Genomic DNA, 20,137 nt, shown 5'->3' with positions numbered 1-20,137 from the left:
TGAGTTTTTTTTTTTTTAATCAAAGTTAGAAATGAAACTTGAATCCACAATTTTTATATGACTATAAAAAAATTATATCATTTAAGTTATAACTCGTTAATATGAATCATAAGTTAAAAGTAGTAAAAAAGACTAGTTTTATTGGATCAATTTACTTAATCCGTCACAAAAAACATTAGCAGAATAAATTAACTAATTTAAATTAATTTAATATAGTTAGTTTATTAATTTATTTAAATAAATATTAAAAATTTAAATTTTGTTTTATACATACAGTAATGTATTAATTAATAATTATTAATTAATGACAAATTTTTAAATAAAACTCAAATTTAGAACGAATTAATTTTTAATTTATTAAGTTAAAGGAAAAAAAAAAGTCTATTAAATCTATCTCGTTTATTTGGTGAGTTCTGTTAGGATAGGACAATTTGACCCGGTAGACCAAAGTTGTTGTATCATTTTTGTGATTTTCAGTGTTATATTTTTAATTTGTTTATAAGTTTGTATATATATATGTTTCTATTGGATACATGCTTATATTCCTAATTTGATATTTTGAACAATATTAGAAGTGTAAAAATGATAAATTTTGGTGTTTTTTTAATGGATTAATAATTAAATTAATTTTGAAAAAATAAAATATTTTTTAAATTTGATTTTAAAAGATTTTTTCAATTAAATTAGTTATTTAAAAATTGTGAATTAATTATATTTGTCTTCCAATTACTTCATTAACAATTTATTTTTAAAGATTGATGTTATAAAACATTAATTGATAACATATATAATACCTGATATGTCTAATTGGATATTAATTAAATATTTTTATGAAAATTTATTAATTTAGTCATTTTTTTCAATTACAAAAATTCTATTCCTAATATGACTTAGTGACTAAATTGATAGATTTTTGTAAACATATTTAGTTAACGTCTAATTGAACATATTATGTGTCATGCATGCTATCAGTTAATATTTTATATCGTCAATTATTGACGAAAATTATGAGTGAAGTAACTAAAAGACATATATGATTAATTTGTAATTTTTTAAGGATCAATTTAATTGAAAAAATCTTTTAAAGATAAATTTAAAAAATATTTTATCTTTTTAAAAATTAATTTGATCATTAACCATTTTTTAACTTATCTATTTAAAATACAGTGAAGATTGGGGTGTGTTTGGCAACCACGTTCAAAGAGAAGAAGTACGTTTAGATATCTTGAAAGCTGCAATTTTTGGTTTGGCAAATTTTTTATTCATGAACGCAGAAGTGATTTTACATTCAAAACCACGTTTTCAAGAAGCAACAATTTTAAGCTTCTGCGTTTCACTAACGAACTTTAGCCATCAATACTCAATCTTTATTTATCTTTTACCAATTTTATCCTTTATGCATACTATTGTATTATTTATATTATTTTTGTTTATATGAATTATCTTTTTCTATTATTTACTATTTTTTATTAATTATTTATTTGATATTATACACTTTTATAATTATAATTTTTTTTGTATTATTTTTATTTTTTTATAATATAATATATTGATCCTATTAAGAAAGTAAATTAAACAAAAAAATTATTTGTAAATAATAATAATAAAAAATTATAACATACTAAAAAAGAGTACTAAGAGTACTAAAAATATACTATATAAAAAATATCATAAAAATATTTTTTATTTATTTCAATCACTATCAAAGTGATTATTAAATAGTGTAATCCAAACAACATTTATTTTACTATAATCCATTTTGATATAAATATTGCCAAACATAAATCACTTAACACAAACTTATTTTTCATCAAAATCAAATTTGCAAAATCAATCTTATTCAAACTCCCATTTACAAACTGTAATCCAAACAAATAAAAATAATAAAGTTGTCTCATGATTATTGACCAAAGAAGTACATTAATGACATTTTATATCAAAAAGTAAAAATTTATGTGCAGAATAAAATTTTTATGAAATCAATTAAATTATTTTATTATTTTCATGTCTTTTAATTATCAACTTTAGTTGACTGCATATAAATTTTTACTTTCTATAAAACTGCCAGATAAAATTAACTGTTCTTAAACAGATTATGAAAACGCATTTACCCAATCCAAAAATCTTTTTTTTGTTTTTTTTAATATGACTTTTTTTTTTTTCCGGGACATTTTGTTTTTCTTGGATCAAGCAGACAATTATTTGTGACAGAACCAGAAGTGATATCTCAAAATCAGACTGCCAATTAAATCATTTTACAATAGTATCCAACTATCTATGATTGATTGTCATCCTACGCAAAATCACAACTATAAAAGGTCATTGAATACGAACGTACATGAGAAAATTGACACGCAATGTTATACGATGATAAATAAATGCTATTGTCCAAACTACCTTATGAGTTGGTATCCAAAATTTTCTTAAATGAGTTAATATTGCGTGTAAATTATTTTGATATTTTTGTATTTTAACTAAAAAAAATTTACAAATAATAAATATATATTTTATTAATTACAAAACTATATATAATTGAACGACATATGTCATATGAAATGGGAAAATAAAAAAATTGATATACAATTTTATTTTTTAAAATACTTTTTGTTATATATAAATTCATAATATTTTATTATATTTAATAAATNAGATAAATTTTTCGTAGATTGAGTTTTAAAAATACTTAAAAATATCAAATATTTATAAATATAAATGTAAAGTAAATAACTATTTTGTAGAGTTTGTTCTATCTTTTATAATGAGTAGTGTTTTTTTTATTAAAAAAATTGTTAAAATCTTTTTTTAAATTAATAAAAAATATTGAAAAGATTAATTACTTATTTAAATAATAGAATTAAATCCATATCGTGGTGTTTGATTTCTATTAAAATCGGACGGGTGTTGATCTAGATGACATCACTTTAAATCTGATTGTGTATTGGATTATGGTATGACCACCATAAAAAGCAAAAAAAGAAAGCGGTTATGGCTGCAAAATGGCAAGTTCCTCTAATCTATCTATGATAGTAAAAGAAAGAAGCACAGAAAAGGAAGCAATGTGTGACTTAGAAGGAACAAAAATAGGATATGGTCAAAGTTGTCAAAAAATTAGAAAAAAAAAAAAAAGTAACATACCACACACAGATTCACAGATGAGAAGCAAGTAACCGGTTTCAGTTTTTTCTTTTTTCTTTTTAACTGCTTCAGAATTCAGATCACATAAAAAATAAGCATCACCCACTTACCCTCAACAACTGAGAAAAAGACAAGTGTATGTTATGTGTGTGTGCGTTATATCTATCGTTGTATCTATCTCTCTCTCTCTCTTTCATTTTTCACACACCATTTCTTTCGCTTCACCGAGAAACACTCCTCAACTCTATCTTATTGCTCAATCCTCTCCCTTCATTCTCTCTCTCTCTCTTCAACAACTCAAATTCATATCCACTATATAATTCAGATGCATAGATCCAAAGCTGCAATCTTTTCTCAATTGGGTCCTTGAAACAAATGCAATTCCATCGAAAACATTACTCTACGAACTTCAATTCTGTGATTGTTTAACGTATAATCCCAAAGTTACTATTTTTATTTTTATTTTTTAATTTTTTTTGGTGTTTCAATCAATCAAAATTCAACATCCATGTCACGAATCTTCTCGAGATGGAAGAAGGTGAAGGAAGTGGCGTCACTCTCCGACACCCATTTGGTCGATTCTCCGGTTAACATGACCCGAATTCGGAACCGAACCGGTTTGAATTACCGATTCAACCGTGTGCGCCCAATCTCGACCCATCTGAATCACCATATCCACATCACTGGCGGGGTCGGACATCATCGCCGGCGGGAGGCACTCGTCGGAGTTCAGGAGCGGTACAAATGGGACCGGGGTGGATCCGATGACAACCCGATCCGGAAGATTCGGGCAGAGGCAAACTGCCCGCGTTGCAGCAAGGACATGAACCTCGTATTCTCCAATCGCCATTTTCCGACCACATCAGCTTCTGATTCTGATTCAGGTTCTGGTTCGAGTTTGGCGCTACATGTTCCTGTGAATGGTGGTGGAGAAGGTGGTAGTGCTGGTTACCAAGCGGTGAATCTGTGTCCAACTTGCAAAACCGCTTATTACTTTAAACCTTTCAGCACTTCACCATTGCAAGGTACCTTTGTGGAGATTGGGAGGGTAACTAATAGTGGCAGCAATGGCAATGGCAATGGCAATGGCAGTGGCAAATCTCAATCTTCTAGGAGGATCACACATGGGAAGAATGGTGGTGGTGGTAAAGAGGGTGGTGGAAATAGTAGTGGTCATGGTGGTGGTGATGGTGAAGATTATGGTTCTAAGAATGGTGGTGGTGGTAGCTGGCTTGAGGCTTCATTGTGGGACACTTTAAGGTCCTACAATGGTGGTGGTGGTGGTGGTAATAGTGGGGAGCCACCTGAGGTATGGCCTCCACCACCAGGTGGTAACAATGTGAATGGTTTGGCTGTTCATAATCCTCCAGGGCCGCCTTTCATGCATGGGATGAATATCCGTGCTCCGGGGTCCCGGGAAGGTGGCTCTGGCGGTAGAGGTGGAGGTGGCGGAAATGAAGAAAAGACTTCTTGGGGAGGGTCTAATTTGGGTAAGGATTTGCCATCCCCAAAGGAGATTTGTAAGGGACTTGACAAGTTTGTAATTGGACAAGAGAGAGCTAAGAAGGTATCCTCAATTAACATTAGTTTCTGATTTTAATCCAGTTTTGTTTTTAGAGATATATTTGATTTTTGGCATAGTAATTAGCAATGGTGTGTATTTGCTCCCTTTTTGAATCATTGGCTAAGCAGAATGAATAGAAAGAAAACTTTTTTGCATATAAATATGTCAGTAATGTCTTCATCATTTTCTTAGTTTTGATCCCATGAAAAGAAGGGCCTAGTGTGTTAGTTGATGTAAATGTACTATTTTAACTTTTGGCTTTTGACTGTGGCCTCATTAATGGTTTATGTTTCTGATGAAGGTGCTTTCTGTAGCTGTTTATAACCACTATAAAAGAATATACCACTCCACTTTGCAGAAAGGGTTAGTTCTTGCAATGTCCTTTTTCATTTTCATATTTTGAATTTGGAAAGGAAAGAATCATAAACATATTTGGAATTTCCAAACCGAAAATCTCATAGTATAGTCTTTTTCGTTATCTCTTTGCCATGGTTGAATGAATTGGTGAATTTCAACACTAGGTCAGGGGCAGATCCTGGAGTTTCAGAGGGGTTAGATGATGACGATAATGTTGAGCTAGAAAAGAGTAATGTTCTTCTCATGGGTCCAACAGGATCAGGTAAACCACTTCCCCCCTCCCCCATTTAATTGTAAAATGATAATTATTGTCATCTACATTGCTGCCTTTTTTTCATTTTGATATATGAAATTAGAACATATCTACCATGCTATGCTAACGAACTTTCATCAATTAGGGAAGACGCTACTCGCGAAAACACTAGCTAGATTTGTGAATGTTCCGTTTGTCATTGCTGATGCAACAACCTTAACACAGGCAAGTATGCACTCATTGATTAGGTCATGTTAGAATTTGGCAAACTAAGCATTCAAATGTGCCTTTCACTTGTGGGAATGATATAGACGTATTTGGTATGCTGGGCTTGATGCAATCAATTTTCACTAAGACAGAACCTCATTGTTTTTGACCTAACAATAGGAAAAATTCTAATTGCAGGCTGGTTATGTTGGAGAAGATGTCGAATCAATACTGTACAAACTACTTGCGGTATGTGCATTGTTCTGCAGAAAAGTTTCTTGTCCACATAAAAGATGTTCATTGATTTGAAGTTTGAAATGAGGATTCAATATGTGTATATATAGATTCTCTACTCTGGATCATACATATCGATCCTCTTAGGGGTTTGCATTCTTTCTGGCAGTATCACTAAAGAGATTTTAATTTTCCTTGACATATAAGATGTGGGGTTCCAATCATAGTAATTGTTTCATACATTTCACACCCCTACAATAGTGGAAGCTCGTTGCATTGTGCCATCTTCTTTCTTTGTTTTAGATATTTTCAGACATAATGTTTCTAGTTGTACACGTCTCCTCATCGTTGAAGTGGTTACATTTTCCATGTAGGCAGCAGACTTCAATGTTGCAGCAGCTCAACAAGGGATAATTTACATTGATGAAGTTGACAAGATAACTAAGAAGGTTATTGGCAAATTAGTTTCCCGTGTTTGTTATTTCTGATCCTATAGATGTTAAATGTTCTGATATATGTTACAGGCTGAGAGCTTAAATATCAGCCGGGATGTTTCTGGTCGTTGTTCACTATGCACGGTCCTGCTGTTATTAGCAAGCCTTATATCTTGACCTTAATCCTAAACTTGGAATGATTTCTTATTGTCTAGATAGTAAATGTTCCTGAGAAAGGGGCTAGGAAGCATCCGCGGGGTGATAACATACAGGTATGTTGTTTTGGAAAGAATAACACCTTATCATTCCTTCCCATTTAAATTAACTTTCATTCATTCTTTGGTGAATATGCAGATGGACACAAAGAATATTCTTTTCATTTGTGGCGGAGCATTTATTGATCTTGAAAAGACAATTTCAGAGAGGTAAAATCCTTTGTACCATTGTATTACAAAAATATCTGCTCACAGATTGGAGATGCTTTGCATACATATTGATTTCTTCCAGATTATTAATTAACTTCATTATTTAACGAATAAACCAGACGGCAAGATTCTTCTATTGGTTTTGGAGCCCCAGTTCGTGCCAACATGAGAGCTGGTGGAATAATTGATGCTGTACTAACATCATCTTTACTTGAGTCGGTGAGAATCGAGTCTTATTACTGAATGTAAACTACACACATTATTTTCCAGAAGAGCATGTCAATAGATAAGACACTTGAGCAATCAATAATGAAATTTTCATAGCCAACAACTTTCAAAATTATTCTATAAGTTGATTTTAATAATTTTCAGGTGGAGAGTTCCGATCTTATTGCATATGGTCTCATACCAGAGTTTATTGGACGATTTCCCATCTTAGTGAGCTTGACAGCTTTAACTGAAGAGCAACTTATGCTGGTATTCATTCATTGTTTATGTTGTCTTTGATCATAGTCTTTTCTGATTTCACTCACTTTAGTGCTCCAAGTTAGAACCCTTTTGGCATTTTCAGCCTCCTGAAGCCAATAATAAGCCTTCATTTCGAGAGTACTATCATGAAATTTATTCTTTATAACAAAATTCTATATGCTGTTTAAAGCATGATGCATAAGCTTAATTAGTTGAGTTTAGACTTCCTGTCATGTGGAATGCTTAATTGTAACTGAAAATTCGCAAGCCTACTTGAGGAAAGAATTATACCTTTACTTATATATATAAGTTATTTTGCATTTACAGGTCCTATCAGAACCAAAGAATGCTCTTGGAAAGCAGTACAAGAAATTATTCAGCATGAATGATGTAAGCATCTCTCTAACAAATGGACCTGTTTTGTCTGTGTCTATTCTCTATTCATGCATTCAATTATGAATGGAAGTGAGTAGTTAAGATATGCACACTAAGAGAGGTCAGTTTGTTTCTAACTTCACTCCTACACTTCAGGTAAAGCTACACTTCACAGATAAAGCTCTCAGACTGATTGCACAGAAAGCAATGGCCAAAAATACCGGTGCCAGAGGTTTAAGAGCTCTACTCGAAAGTATTTTAACCGACACAATGTTTGAGGTACGAATCAGTCTGTTTGTGTTTGGATATCTAAGTATCTTCAAGTATATAAACCTATCACCACCTCTATGGTTTTTCAACTAATTCATTCAATACTTGCATGGAACAGGTTCCAGAACTTAAGACCGGAGATGAACGAATCGATGCAGTAGTTGTTGATGAAGAGTCAGTAGGATCAATAAACGCCCCTGGATGTGGAGGAAAAATTCTTCGTGGAGACAATGCTTTGGAGAAATACCTCGCTAAGATGAAGGATTCACAGGTATGAACTTATCTTAAGAAGCAAAGATACTTCAAAATCACCATTCTATTTTCTCAGATGCATATAATGTTGAATATTCTACAGTTATTTTCGGACACAATTATATTATAGTAGGAAGCTTTAATCCAATTTGTCTGATATTTTTCAGGAAAATGTTAACTTAGCTGAATCAGACTCACAAGATGGAGATTCAGAGCTTTCATCAAGGGCCATGAGCTTGTAATATTATAGTTAACCATAAATATATAGTGTATAATTTACCATTGTTATTTTGTAAAGATCACATTTGAAAATTTGCTGTAATTATCCCCTTGTATAACAGCATAGCTACTGGTTTAAGTTCACTTGATAGGAAGGAAAAAAAAAAAAAGGGAAAAGAAAGGTGTAGTGTAGCATTGCTAATTTAGGCAGCACATTATACAAAGTCTCAATTGGTTTATGAGGGAGTGTGAATGTTGTGATTGAAGACATTTTCTCTCTTGCTGGTGTCAACAGAGATCAAAGGATGACTGAAAGGCTCTATTGATTCTGGTTCTTTATGTCATATCATTTTTCCTTTTTTTCCCTTTTGTTGTTGAAGCCATTCCCTTCTTTTTTATGTATATGGGAACAAGTTTCAAAAATAATTCAGCTAATGTTTTATTCTCATGCTAACTTGATGTCTTGCGACAAGTCTATTTGAATGGATTTTGATGATAACCAAAAATGGGATGCAAGATGTTTGTATAGTCCATGAGTTATCCAATTGTACTATAAATTGTACCAAAATACAATCTGTTAACTTTTACATGATACTCATCTTATCCAATTGACATCATTTATTGCATCAAACAAGCATGGTGTCTACTTTACATATTCTTATATTTTTCATTTTGATGGAATTTGATATAAACACCCTTGAAGGCATGATATTAAGTAGTTTTTATAGAAGATGTGATTTACCTATAATTCCAAGAAACCAACTAAGAATATGTAAAACCTAACATAAAAATTAGAGATAAGTAATAAGTTCCTTGTCAAAAGGTAAAATCTAACAGAACTGCAGTCTCAGGTGAACATTATTACTGCATCAAAGTTCATACTAATTACTAATTAGGTCATAAAACTGAAGCAGGATTACATGAAGTTAAGAGCATTAATTTTTCAAGCTGTAGTGCTTCTTAACAGCTTCAATCACTTCCCATGTAATGTTCATTCCTTTTGGGAAGACAACTAAATCACCACCTCCAATTTCAAAAGAACCACCAGAACCTTCAACAATAACCTTCACTTTTCCCTTCAGCAGGTACATGGTCTCTTCAGTTTCAAATGACCATGGAATTTTCATTGGACCGCCTTCCCATCTGTTGAATATTTGGATTGAAAAAAAACAACATGGAACAAATATTTATCATAAATCAAGAGCAAGGGAAGTTTCATCTTGACATGGAATTCTGCAAAAAATTTAGCAGTATTAGGCAATTTTAAATGACATATTCCTAAACTTCAATCTCAACTTCTGCCTGCTGATGGTATTAATCATACCACTGATGAAATAAAAGTCTCAACCTCAAACACTCCTTACTTAGTAACGAGTGCTATATATATTGTTAATTAAACAAATCTTAACTCTTCATTTATTACATTTTATATCAGCAGTTCAGAATTAGAATTTATAATTTAGAATTTAGCTTATGAGTTATGGTTTAGGATTTAGGGTGTTTTACACCTTTAATAGCAAGTTAATTTTCAGGGAGAGCTCCTTGAGTACTTTCTCCGAAGTGCATTAGCATTCGCCAAAACAAAAAGGGGGTAAAATGCATACACTTCCTCTGAAATTAAATGATATGATACTCATCCATTTGTAAAGTATACTGTAAGCTCCCCTAAGGTTTAACTTAGATGCACACAATACTCTTATTTTATAGAATCTGTGTAATATCACCTAACAAGAAAGGAAGTCATAACAATTTACCCAATAAAGGTGTTTCTTCTGTTCCTAAGAAACACAGGAAAACCACAATGATTGCTTTGAACACATGCTGAAAATCAGAAAATGTTACTACCACTTCAAATCAACTTCTGAAACAGGAAACTGAAGCACAAAATTTGATCAATACTCAAAATTTGTTATACAAAAAGCTTGAAACTTTTCAGCAGAAACATGACCATAAGCAAAAATAAGGCAAAATTATGTTATTACTACTCCGCAGCTACTTTTAGAACAGTAGAGTGAAACAGAAAAATGATCAAGACCCAAAATGTGTTACATAACAAAGCTTGAAACTTTTCATTACACAGATCATTATAAGCAAGAAAAACAAATCAAGAAGATGATCGTAATTTGTAAAGAGAGGGTAGAAAGATAGTTACGTCTTCCAAGTTGTGACACCAAGCTCAGTGAGTTTGGACTGAGGTGGATTCTTCTCGATCTTAACCCCAAATATCTCATAGGATTTCATGGCAGTCTCCTTTGGCATAAGCTTCAGAAACAAGAGAGACAAAAGCAGAGGAACAATAATTGAAGGAACAACAACTTTTAATGACCAACCTCCCTTTGAGGTAGTCATAGCTATATTCTTAAATTGCTGTCTTTTTTTTCTTTCTGCTTCTGAGTTTCTTCGAAAAGTCTAAAACAGACACATTGAATGCGTCCACGCAAGGATTTTGAGAGGAATAATATTTTGCATTTTATATTTAATTGATTTGTTGCAGTGGTTAGATAAAAAGGACAAAGAATCTTACGTAGTCAATAAGTATATCATTGCACTTTATGAATTTGTAAATAAGTAGAAGGACCCACAGCATCATAAATGTACCAAAATTCCAGGGTTATAAGTAGAACTTAGAATTGCTTTAAGTTATTTTAAATTTAAACATATTAATACTAGACTATACAAAACTCGTTATTGTATGAAAATTAAGTTCTTAATATTAATATAATTATTAAAGTGTGAAGTCATTCTCGATCGGATTGGTCAGGTTGATGAAAACCGATCAACTGATCCAAATTCATACGCAAAAACCAAACAACTACAATCATGTTTTTTGTTATACATTTTTTTAACACACATTATCTAAACGAAATGAAATTATTCTTTTGAATATTAAATTAATGAATTTGATTTAAACATATATTCCCTTGATCTTAATGTAAATAAAAATATAAAATCTATAATTTAATTATAATTATGAGTTTTTTTTTAATGTAGTTTGTTCACATCGTACCTTAAATAGATTCTGAAGGATGAAACTTGAACATCTAATGTGATTCCAGAAATAAATAGATTACTACAAAGAATACAATCAAAAGCTCCAATCCCCAAAATTTAGTTTATTCTTATTTAACCTACTTTATATATTATATATTATATATACATACTAAAATTGGATGCACAGATGCAGCTAGCTTCTACTGAATGGATCAAGCATTTTCTGATTTCTGATGAATCATGATTGTGCATGTATAAGAGCCCTGCATTTACTCAAATCTAATCATACAATCAGGTTTGCTTCCTCATTGTCTGGGATTACAATGTCAAGTCTCATCATGGGCTTGTACTCGTCCGGGGAGTGAGCTCCGGCTTGCATGCAAACTTCGACCACGGCCGGAGCCTTGCCATAAAATCTCTTCAGTTGATTCCTCATGGGAGGTCCACCAGGGTCTCTGGCATGCCACACATAATTGGGAGGAAAGACTTCATCCACAGTTGCATCCTGCCAACCATGCTTTCCATCCCTCCATTGGTGCTTAAATGATCCACAAAGCTTGGCATTGTGACCCCACGGTCCGACATGAACCTCTGAACAATAACCACACGCTTTCACAGTGTATTTCCTCATCAACTTCCTGATACCCTTTCTAACTGTTTGATATGCATCTATTGTTTCTTGTGCAATTTCAGGTATGTCTGACAACGGGGGGCATGAAAATCGCTCAGAAGCTCTGTAAGTATCAAATTCAAGTAGAGAAGAGGACTCTGCAGAGCTCCATGGTCTAGGTTCCTCTAAATATCCACCTCTGTCGAGTATTTTCTTCCCTAACATCCGTACAGGGTTGGTCCGTCGCCGTGAAGGATACTCTGGGATATCAACACCAGCTTGAATGCATAACTCAACAACAGCAGGGATCCGGTCGTAATCAAACCGTGTGTGATGCTTAATGCGCCTACCAAAGGGGTCGAATAGATGATAGGACTCAATTGGGACAAGTATATCATTGACAGATCCCTTGACCCAAGCATGGGAGCCGCGCCGCTTTGAACTCGTAGGACCTTGACAATCCTGAATGAGGTGACCAGTCTGACCTACATGAACTTCTGAGCATTCGCTGCATGAATCGAAAAGCATATTACAACAAATAAAAACGAAAAGAAATCAATGAGGACATTCCATAAAAAAAAACAAGGAGAACAATATAATCTACCTACAGCCATGTACAGGAATGACATGCAATAGCTGTGCAAGGCCTTTGATCAAAAGCTTCCAAGCATCAAATACTTCGTAGGCAACAGGAACTAGATCTGGAACAAGCAATCCATTCTTTGGAGGCTCAAGAGGCTTCTCAATTCCCATCAATGCAAGTTTTTTGTCCTCCTTAGCAGCCTGCCTGATCTCCTTAAAGGGAATAGGGAATGGTTTTTTCTTTTTCTTAGGAAGTCTTGGTGGGAAATCCACATTCTGGGGTGTTGTTTTTCGTCGCCACACACGTTCTTCGCCTCTGGGCTTTCTACTGGCACAACATAGTGTCCTACACATTGTTGATTCACCCGTGTGAAATTGTTGATACTTAAACTGCAATAAAGAAGAAGCTAAAGTGTAAGTTCTAACAAGGCTGTTACAGAAGATAAACTAAAGGAACATATCATATTTAAGGGGAAAAGCCTAACAAATTCTTCTAGCAATTTCTGTGGTTAATTTGTGGGCAAGCGGCCACAGTAAACTCTATCCAGGACCAAAACCATAAAATTGAGATACATCAATCTTTCTCTAAGTGTGTTTAACATGACTTGTTTCCAGGTTTCATAAGTGAACAATTAATACTACTATAAGGCACTGTCACGGCCCCAATTAATTCACCAAAAATGTACTAGGTGCTATCTCTGTATAAGCAACTGAAGTGAAGATGCAATCATGATATTGTGATGAGGCTACTATGAAAGACTTCTTTGAGGTCCTCTCTCAGTCACACATATCAGAAAATTAAGTCATGTCAAAATTGATAGCCACTATTATAGTTGTCTATAGGTCAACAACCTTACATGGCAATTTAATTTTGTTAGCCATTACATTCCCTTAGCACATACACCAAATTTCAATTAAACCAGGCAGTGCAATGAAATCTAGATGTCATAAATATCTCAGTTAAAAACTATAAGCATATAACACCTTGAGACCAAGAGAATACGAATTTGAAGCTGATAGCTCAGTCCTGATAAACTCCATGCTAGTGAAAACACCTGCAAGTAACAAACCACATCAGAACAAGCAACATGGCCATGGACCAAATGATTAGAAAGTAATGAACACAGAGCAAGACTCTGCATCCTGAGGTTATGCTTAATATTGTTAGCTTAGAGTTTAAGAATTCCATATTATTTGACTAATCTCTGACTTTAAGGAGGAGTCAGGAGTGCATAGGAAAATATTGTAACTTTTTCGGTCATGTGCACATTTTATCGAACACGTGGTGGGCAGCAAGAAATTTGCATCATATTGGGGAAAGGAAATCCACCCACTTTCCAAAATCAGAACTTCTGAAATTGCTTCAAAGTCTGAGGACAGGAAAGAATGGTTTTCACAGGAAAAAACATTGGGAAAAATTGGAAATTATTCTTGGGTAGGCGTTGTATTGGTTAGATAAATAGATGGTATTCAAGGAAGTTGAGTAATTAAAATGAAAAGTAAAAAGGGAAATTAACTCACCGTTAGAAGAGGAGTGGCATAGTGCAGAAGAAACTAATGGAATCCCCATGTTTATGTCAATAGGAGGCACCCGCAACTCACCACCTCAGAGCATGAAAATGGTAACAGAAAAGAGAAGAGTGGATTGAGATAGAAAGAAAGCATTACATTACAGGGGTTGATGATACTTGGTAGAGTTGCATTCAATAGGTGACAAGATATTTTATCGCCTCAGCTTCGGTTTATGACAACCGTTTCTGTTGTGGAAGTTGAGATTCCATGGCAGCTCTTAAGTTCTTAGTAGTTAGCAGTGATTTTATAACAATTTTTTATGAGCAAAATATTTTTTTGGGTTTCTATGTTCGATTAAAGACTAATTGGATGTGAACTGCTCCTAATTAATAAATTACTGTATATACAAAATGAGAATATTAAATTAGAGTATTTTTAAAGAATATTTTTAAAATTTATTTATAATTAAAATTTTCATTGAAATTGAATCAATATCATTTTAAAAATATAGTATTATCTTTTTTTCTAACAATTAAAAATAAGATTGAATTCAAAATTTTTAAATTAGACAAAAAAATTATGTTATTTAAATGATAACTTATTAGAGAAATATAATATCATCTTAATAAAAAAATTAATAAAATTTTATCACTTGCATAATTATATTAATAGAATAATTAAAAATAATATAAAATTCTATATGAATTAACACTAGACTTTAAAAAGGCAAATTTTATTTTTAATTTTAAATTACTATTTATAACCTATAATTTCACAAATATGTATATATTATTTTAAAAAGATAAATTTTATAGTGTCTTTTATTATAGTATTTAAGTTGTCTAACTTATTTTTAAAAGTAAATAATAAAATATTTAAAGTAAAAATAAAATATTTAAAATTTATTAAATATATATTTTTTTTAATAAGTTAGACACAACTTGATAGGCACTATAACATTTACCTTCTAAAAAAGGTTTAATTATTTTGCGGTCTCTATAGTTTCACCAAATTTTCAATTAAGTCCCTATACTTCTTTTCTTTTCAATTGGGTCCTCGTACATGATTTTTTTTTTAATTTAGTCCTTGTTAACGTTAAATGTCAAAAAAATGTTAGTGAATTATGAAATTACTTGTATGTCCCTGGAAAGAAAAATAATATATAAGAATTCAATTGAAAAGAAAAAAATATAGGGACCTAATTGAAAATTCGATGAAACCATAAATATTCAATAAAAAATATTCCTATAACATTGATAAAATAAAACAGAAATAGTAGTAATAAGTATATATATAATTTAGTTTTCATCATTTAAGTATTCATTATCATATAACATTTTATATTTGTGGTTTGTGTCTTTATCATATCAAGGTACACCATAGAAAACCACAAGGCTATGTAATTTGTGTTATTGAAATTTGAAATATAAAAACGAAAACTATAGAAAACGTAGTTTCAGTATAATATAGATAATCTGAAAATCAATTATTTTATGTTGCAGTCTCCCACTCTCTGAACCAGCATAGGGATCAACAATAATATTGGTAATGACTGGTTTTCGAGCCGAAAAAGATTAGAGTTGAGTTCATTAGATGTCCCAACAAGATAGTCTTTTCCACCAAAAGCTGCAAGCAAAGCATGGTAGCCTACTTTTGAAAAAAAATTAGAGTAAGATCATCTTTGTGAAGTCTATTCATCTCTTTGGGGATTCTCCGGTCACCTCTATATACACCTCTATTGCATGTGCATATAACTGGTCTGAATTGAAAGAAAAGACATATAAGACAACACTCTAAAATTTTTTCTGCACATTCTTAGATTAACACTATGTCTCATGATATGTTATGCTATTTTATAACAAACTTTTATTAAAAGAAAATTTTTTTACATATCTTATAGTCCTTCAAGTTTATAATTGATGAAAAAAAATTCACAGAAACGTCTTGGAAGTACAATAAGAAACTCTTAAGTAAACTAACTTACATTTGATTACCCATTTTGGATTTCGTTCTTCTTTCTTTCTTAAATTTTTCAACTCAATGAATTCAGTTTAAGAGAAATTGAAGAGCTTCTTCCATAACTGTGGAGGCAACAAAGACTTCGATAATGACCGTCTATATTATGGAGTTGCCACTAACAGCACAAAGTAGTGCAGCACAGACTAAGGACGACAGATGCTCACGCCGCCAAGGACGACGGACACGCACGCCACTAAAGACGACGACGACACCAACGAACAGAAGAGAAACGCTACTGACTCCAGAGAACAAACGCTAGCTAGGGTTCTACAAAATATCAAGAATAATTTTGGAATTTTGAAAAATTGGAGGTAGGTTCAGTTTAATATTTTAACCCAATTATAAAAACTAGCGGCTCAACAGGCACTATCGTGCCTGTTCAGCCGCTTTTCTATTATTTTTAGGAAATTAATTTTATATTCTTATTTTTAAAATTTTAAATCTAATAAAATTATTTAAATATTAAAAATAAAAAATTTAAAAACAAAAATATTTTTTAAAATTATTTAACTTTTAGAATATATAAAATTTATAAATTTAAATTAAATAAAATATTTAAAATATTCTTTATTTTTATGCATAATCCTAATTAATAAAAAATATTTTTTTAATTTATTATTCAATTTTTAAAATTATCTTTAATTTTATTATTTTTTTAAATTGTTAATTTATATCTTTAATTTAAATTGTCAATTGTTTAATTTATATTTTTAAATTGTCTCAATGCCACTATACATTATATGGTTCTTTTTTTTGTCTTTTTTTCTTCTATTTTCTCTTCACTCTATAGTTATTAATTATCACCAAGTATCATTATCACGATTTTTAATTTTGTCTATCACTTTACTTTGTAATAAACTATTCTGTTAACTTTTTTTAATTGTTGAAGTTTATTAAATGAATTATTTTTTTGTCTTTTGAATATCTAAATATATAAAAATTATAATTTTTTTCTTGATGTACGTGTTAGTTGTCTTATTTTGTTCGATTAAGAAGAAATTTAAGAAAAAACATTCAAAATTTTTGCTATATTAGCAAAATTTGATGTCGATAATTCTAAGAAACAATATGAAAATATATTATTTTTAACTAAATAATAAAAAAATAAAAATACATCATTGTAAGTTTTTTAATTAATAATTATAAATTGAAGTCGCATTTTAATATAGTATCTTGGACAAAAAGTAATCATTGTTATCGTATTTGACTACTACTATATAAGTTTTATGTTTATTTTATTATATGCACATTAATTAAAATGTACTTTATTATTTCATTTTGCATGTTTTCAAATAATGTCATCGTATTATAAAAGTAAAATTAATTTATCATTTGAATATTATCGCTAAAAAATAGTTACTTAAAGTGAAACAATATATAAAGAAAAATAGACAAACTTTGTAATTAGTTAGAAAATTTCATATCTCTCTTTCTCCAAACTCAATTTTGTTATTAAATTTTTTTAGGTAAAAATATTTTTAACTTTCTATATAATAAGTATCATTTAAATTATCTAATACATAAAATGTCACATCTTTTTATTTATCTTCAAAATTAAAGTTAATTTTTGTTATTTTTCTACTTTTTTTATTTTCTAAATTAGCCTATATATTATCAACTTATTTCTGTTATTTATGCAATAATTTTTTTCTTCTAGTAGTTATTCATTAATAAATGTTAAATTACTCAAATTTAAATCTATTCTCTTAAACCACTTTTTAATCATATGGTTTGAATCGTTTGAACAGGAATTCTTTAGACTCTAAAATTTTTAAAGTAAAAAAAAATATAATAAAATAAAATAATCCAAAAAATAAAAGATATATAAAAAACTAATAAATTAAAGCTTACATGCCCCATGAGATAAAAAAAATAAAATAATAATAAAGATTAAACTAATAAAAAATATATATTCAGATATTTATTGAATTATCAAATTATTTAAAAAATCAAAATTAATTAACAAAGTTCTTATCTTATCCCATTTTAATGTTATATGGAGTTTGTTCACTTTATTATTGATATATGTATATTTTTTGTGTCCTTTGTATAACAAATACAATAGTTTACATAATTAAATATCAAATCCAGTACTCTAACTAGTTAATTATTTAGAAAATTAGTATACTAATATTTTAAGAAACACTTGATAGGTGTGATTTTCTTGCATGTATTATATACCAATTAAATAACTAACTCAGTATGCCAAACAAATAATATTATAAAAGACAAAATTAATAAACTTTTTTGTAATATAATTTATTTATTTGAGTTTAATTTAAAAATATTTATATACTCAAATTTTAAATATAATATTCTAAATAAAAATTAAAAAAATTATCCCATTAAAAGTAATTTGAAAAAAAATGTTAAAAAAATATTTATAAAATTTTTTCATCTCATCATTGATAGATAGTTAAATACAGACATGTCAAAAAATAAATAAAATGTACATATAAAATGTAAAGAAATTGTTTTTTGTCAAATCAAATTAATGAGAGAAAAAGGTATAATGCTATTTGTCTATGTGAAAAATTGATAACAAATTAAAAAAATAAAAAATAGATTAAAAATATAGATTGAGTAAATAAATTAAAAAAAAATTATAACCGTAATGGAGGAAGGCAAAGGAGAAGGATGAAAGCAATTCAATTGAGAATGTTAAAGAAATGAGAAAAAAAAACATAAAAAATACAAAAAAAATAAATTTTTTTTAGAAGTTACAACAAAAACTCTAATAAAATAATAATTAGAGTGAAGCTATAGAGTACATTGTACTTAGAATAAAATGGTACAAACTAAAACTAAGATAAAACTAAATAAACTATAATTTAAATGAATATCACAAATATAATAAAATTTACCAAAAATTACTTATTACTTGATGTATGGATTTGTTTTTTTCGTCTAATACTCTCTTGATAACTGGCACGCCTTCTGGCAAGGTGTTTCTGTCTCTATTCTTCACTCATATTTTGTCTTTGTTAGCTGACATAGTCTTGCCAAGTTTCTCGACTACTTGCACGTGAATCTTCTATTGGTATGTTATCAGCTGTAATTAATCAAAGAAATATATAAAAATAGTTTTACACTTTTATTTAATGAAAAAAGTAAATTACAGTAGCTTTTACATTATATTTAGACGAAGGGAGAAGAATGTTGGACCCAATGAAGGATTGAAATACCTGGTTCATCAAGCGCATAAAGGTGCTTGGTGCATTAGAGAGGCCAAATGGCATAACCGTCCATTCGTACAATCCATCTCGTGTCTTGAAAGCTGTCTTCCATTCATCACCAGGCCACATACGGATTTGATGATAACCACTTCTTAAATCAATCTTAGAGAAAATAACAACACCATGTAATTGATCCAATAGATCATCAAGTTGGGGAATAGGAAACCTGTACTTGATGGTGATCTTATTCATAGCACGACTATCAATGCACATGAAAAAAAAATTTTCTATTATAGAGTAACCAGTGAGGTGAGAGAGATTAAGAGGAGAGATTAGTATCTTATTAATTATTATAGATGAAGATGAAAATTAAGTAGTGGAAATTTTGTAACGTGATGTGAGAGAAATTAACAGGAGAAGTTATGTTGACATGAACGTGAATGAAAATGAAGTAGTGAAAATTTGTAACGGAAAGTAAGTTATTAAAAAGGATAAAAATGGAAAAAAAAATTAGACACCAAAATGAATTTTTTCATTATATATTGTTATAGATATTCTATTATCTCAAACGATTTTGTTAATGTAGAGACTAAATTGAAAAAAAAATTAATATCTAAAAAGCCAATTAAAAATTTGATAAAATTATAAGACATACAGAATAATTAAATTTTTAAAAAACTCAAAATAATATTAAAATTATAACTAACATTAAAATGCTCTTATAAAAATTATTTGATATTTTGACAACAGATCCTAAAAAATTGCATAATTATTACTCTCTCGATTCAACATAAGTGTCGGTATCAACTTTAATATCAAAATAAAAAGAAAAAGTCAAAGTATGCATACTAGATACCAGACAAAGAAACTATAGAATTTAGTTTTAGAGTGATGATATGCATTCAAATTTTTTTATAAATTAAAGTTAAATTAAATAATAATTTAGAGTAATATTATTTATAACTAATTTGTGTTGATATTAGACTAATTTAATTAAATTTAGTTAATAAAAATATTTAAATATATAGTATTATTTTTAATTTTACTAGATGAA

General features: G+C 30.0%; 3 protein-coding genes across 3 annotated transcripts; 1 reads left to right on the top strand and 2 right to left on the bottom strand.

Annotated features, from left to right (window-relative positions):
- The first annotated feature begins 3,249 nt into the window (after nt 1-3,249).
- Nucleotides 3,250-8,647, top strand: LOC107489668 (CLP protease regulatory subunit CLPX3, mitochondrial). Its single transcript, XM_016110418.3, has 15 exons — nt 3,250-4,702; nt 5,001-5,062; nt 5,221-5,318; nt 5,455-5,534; nt 5,715-5,765; nt 6,125-6,199; nt 6,275-6,343; nt 6,400-6,456; nt 6,539-6,609; nt 6,729-6,828; nt 6,982-7,086; nt 7,405-7,467; nt 7,609-7,731; nt 7,841-7,993; nt 8,142-8,647. Exons 1-15 carry the CDS (start codon nt 3,644-3,646, stop codon nt 8,214-8,216), a joined length of 2,241 nt encoding a protein of 746 aa, XP_015965904.1. The 5' UTR covers nt 3,250-3,643; the 3' UTR covers nt 8,217-8,647.
- Nucleotides 8,648-8,984: 337 nt separating this feature from the next.
- On the bottom strand, nt 8,985-10,645 carry LOC107489667 (uncharacterized). Its single transcript, XM_016110417.3, has 2 exons — nt 10,346-10,645; nt 8,985-9,336 (listed from the first exon to the last, which is right to left on the bottom strand). Exons 1-2 carry the CDS (start codon nt 10,540-10,542, stop codon nt 9,129-9,131), a joined length of 405 nt encoding a protein of 134 aa, XP_015965903.1. The 5' UTR covers nt 10,543-10,645; the 3' UTR covers nt 8,985-9,128.
- A 646-nt stretch (nt 10,646-11,291) lies between these two features.
- LOC107489669 (APO protein 1, chloroplastic) lies at nt 11,292-14,195 on the bottom strand. The gene is made up of 4 exons (XM_016110419.3): nt 13,898-14,195; nt 13,361-13,431; nt 12,399-12,766; nt 11,292-12,302 (listed from the first exon to the last, which is right to left on the bottom strand). The coding sequence occupies exons 1-4, from the start codon at nt 13,944-13,946 to the stop codon at nt 11,468-11,470; spliced, it is 1,323 nt and encodes a 440-aa protein (XP_015965905.1). The 5' UTR covers nt 13,947-14,195; the 3' UTR covers nt 11,292-11,467.
- Between the last annotated feature and the right edge of the window lie 5,942 nt (nt 14,196-20,137).

The sequence above is a fragment of the Arachis duranensis genome, chromosome 5 (genome assembly GCF_000817695.3).
Source record: "Arachis duranensis cultivar V14167 chromosome 5, aradu.V14167.gnm2.J7QH, whole genome shotgun sequence".
Classification (NCBI taxonomy): domain Eukaryota; kingdom Viridiplantae; phylum Streptophyta; class Magnoliopsida; order Fabales; family Fabaceae; genus Arachis; species Arachis duranensis.
The sequence above is the reverse complement of the archived record's forward strand: the minus strand, read 5'-3'. Positions and strand labels throughout refer to the sequence as shown.

What these genes read in the sequence shown, in the direction of transcription:
- LOC107489668 (XM_016110418.3), top strand. Translation starts at nt 3,644, where the DNA reads ATGTCACGAATCTTCTCGAGATGGAAGAAGGTGAAGGAAGTGGCGTCA. An exon ending in AATTATTCAGCATGAATGAT is followed by an intron (nt 7,468 to 7,608) that starts GTAAGCATCTCT and finishes CCTACACTTCAG; the next exon opens with GTAAAGCTACACTTCACAGA. An exon ending in CTAAGATGAAGGATTCACAG is followed by an intron (nt 7,994 to 8,141) that starts GTATGAACTTAT and finishes GATATTTTTCAG; the next exon opens with GAAAATGTTAACTTAGCTGA.
- LOC107489667 (XM_016110417.3), bottom strand. Translation starts at nt 10,542, where the DNA reads ATGACTACCTCAAAGGGAGGTTGGTCATTAAAAGTTGTTGTTCCTTCA. An exon ending in GGTGTCACAACTTGGAAGAC is followed by an intron (nt 9,337 to 10,345) that starts GTAACTATCTTT and finishes AATATTCAACAG; the next exon opens with ATGGGAAGGCGGTCCAATGA.
- LOC107489669 (XM_016110419.3), bottom strand. Translation starts at nt 13,946, where the DNA reads ATGGGGATTCCATTAGTTTCTTCTGCACTATGCCACTCCTCTTCTAAC. An exon ending in CGTATTCTCTTGGTCTCAAG is followed by an intron (nt 12,767 to 13,360) that starts GTGTTATATGCT and finishes TCTTTATTGCAG; the next exon opens with TTTAAGTATCAACAATTTCA. An exon ending in ATTCCTGTACATGGCTGTAG is followed by an intron (nt 12,303 to 12,398) that starts GTAGATTATATT and finishes CGATTCATGCAG; the next exon opens with CGAATGCTCAGAAGTTCATG.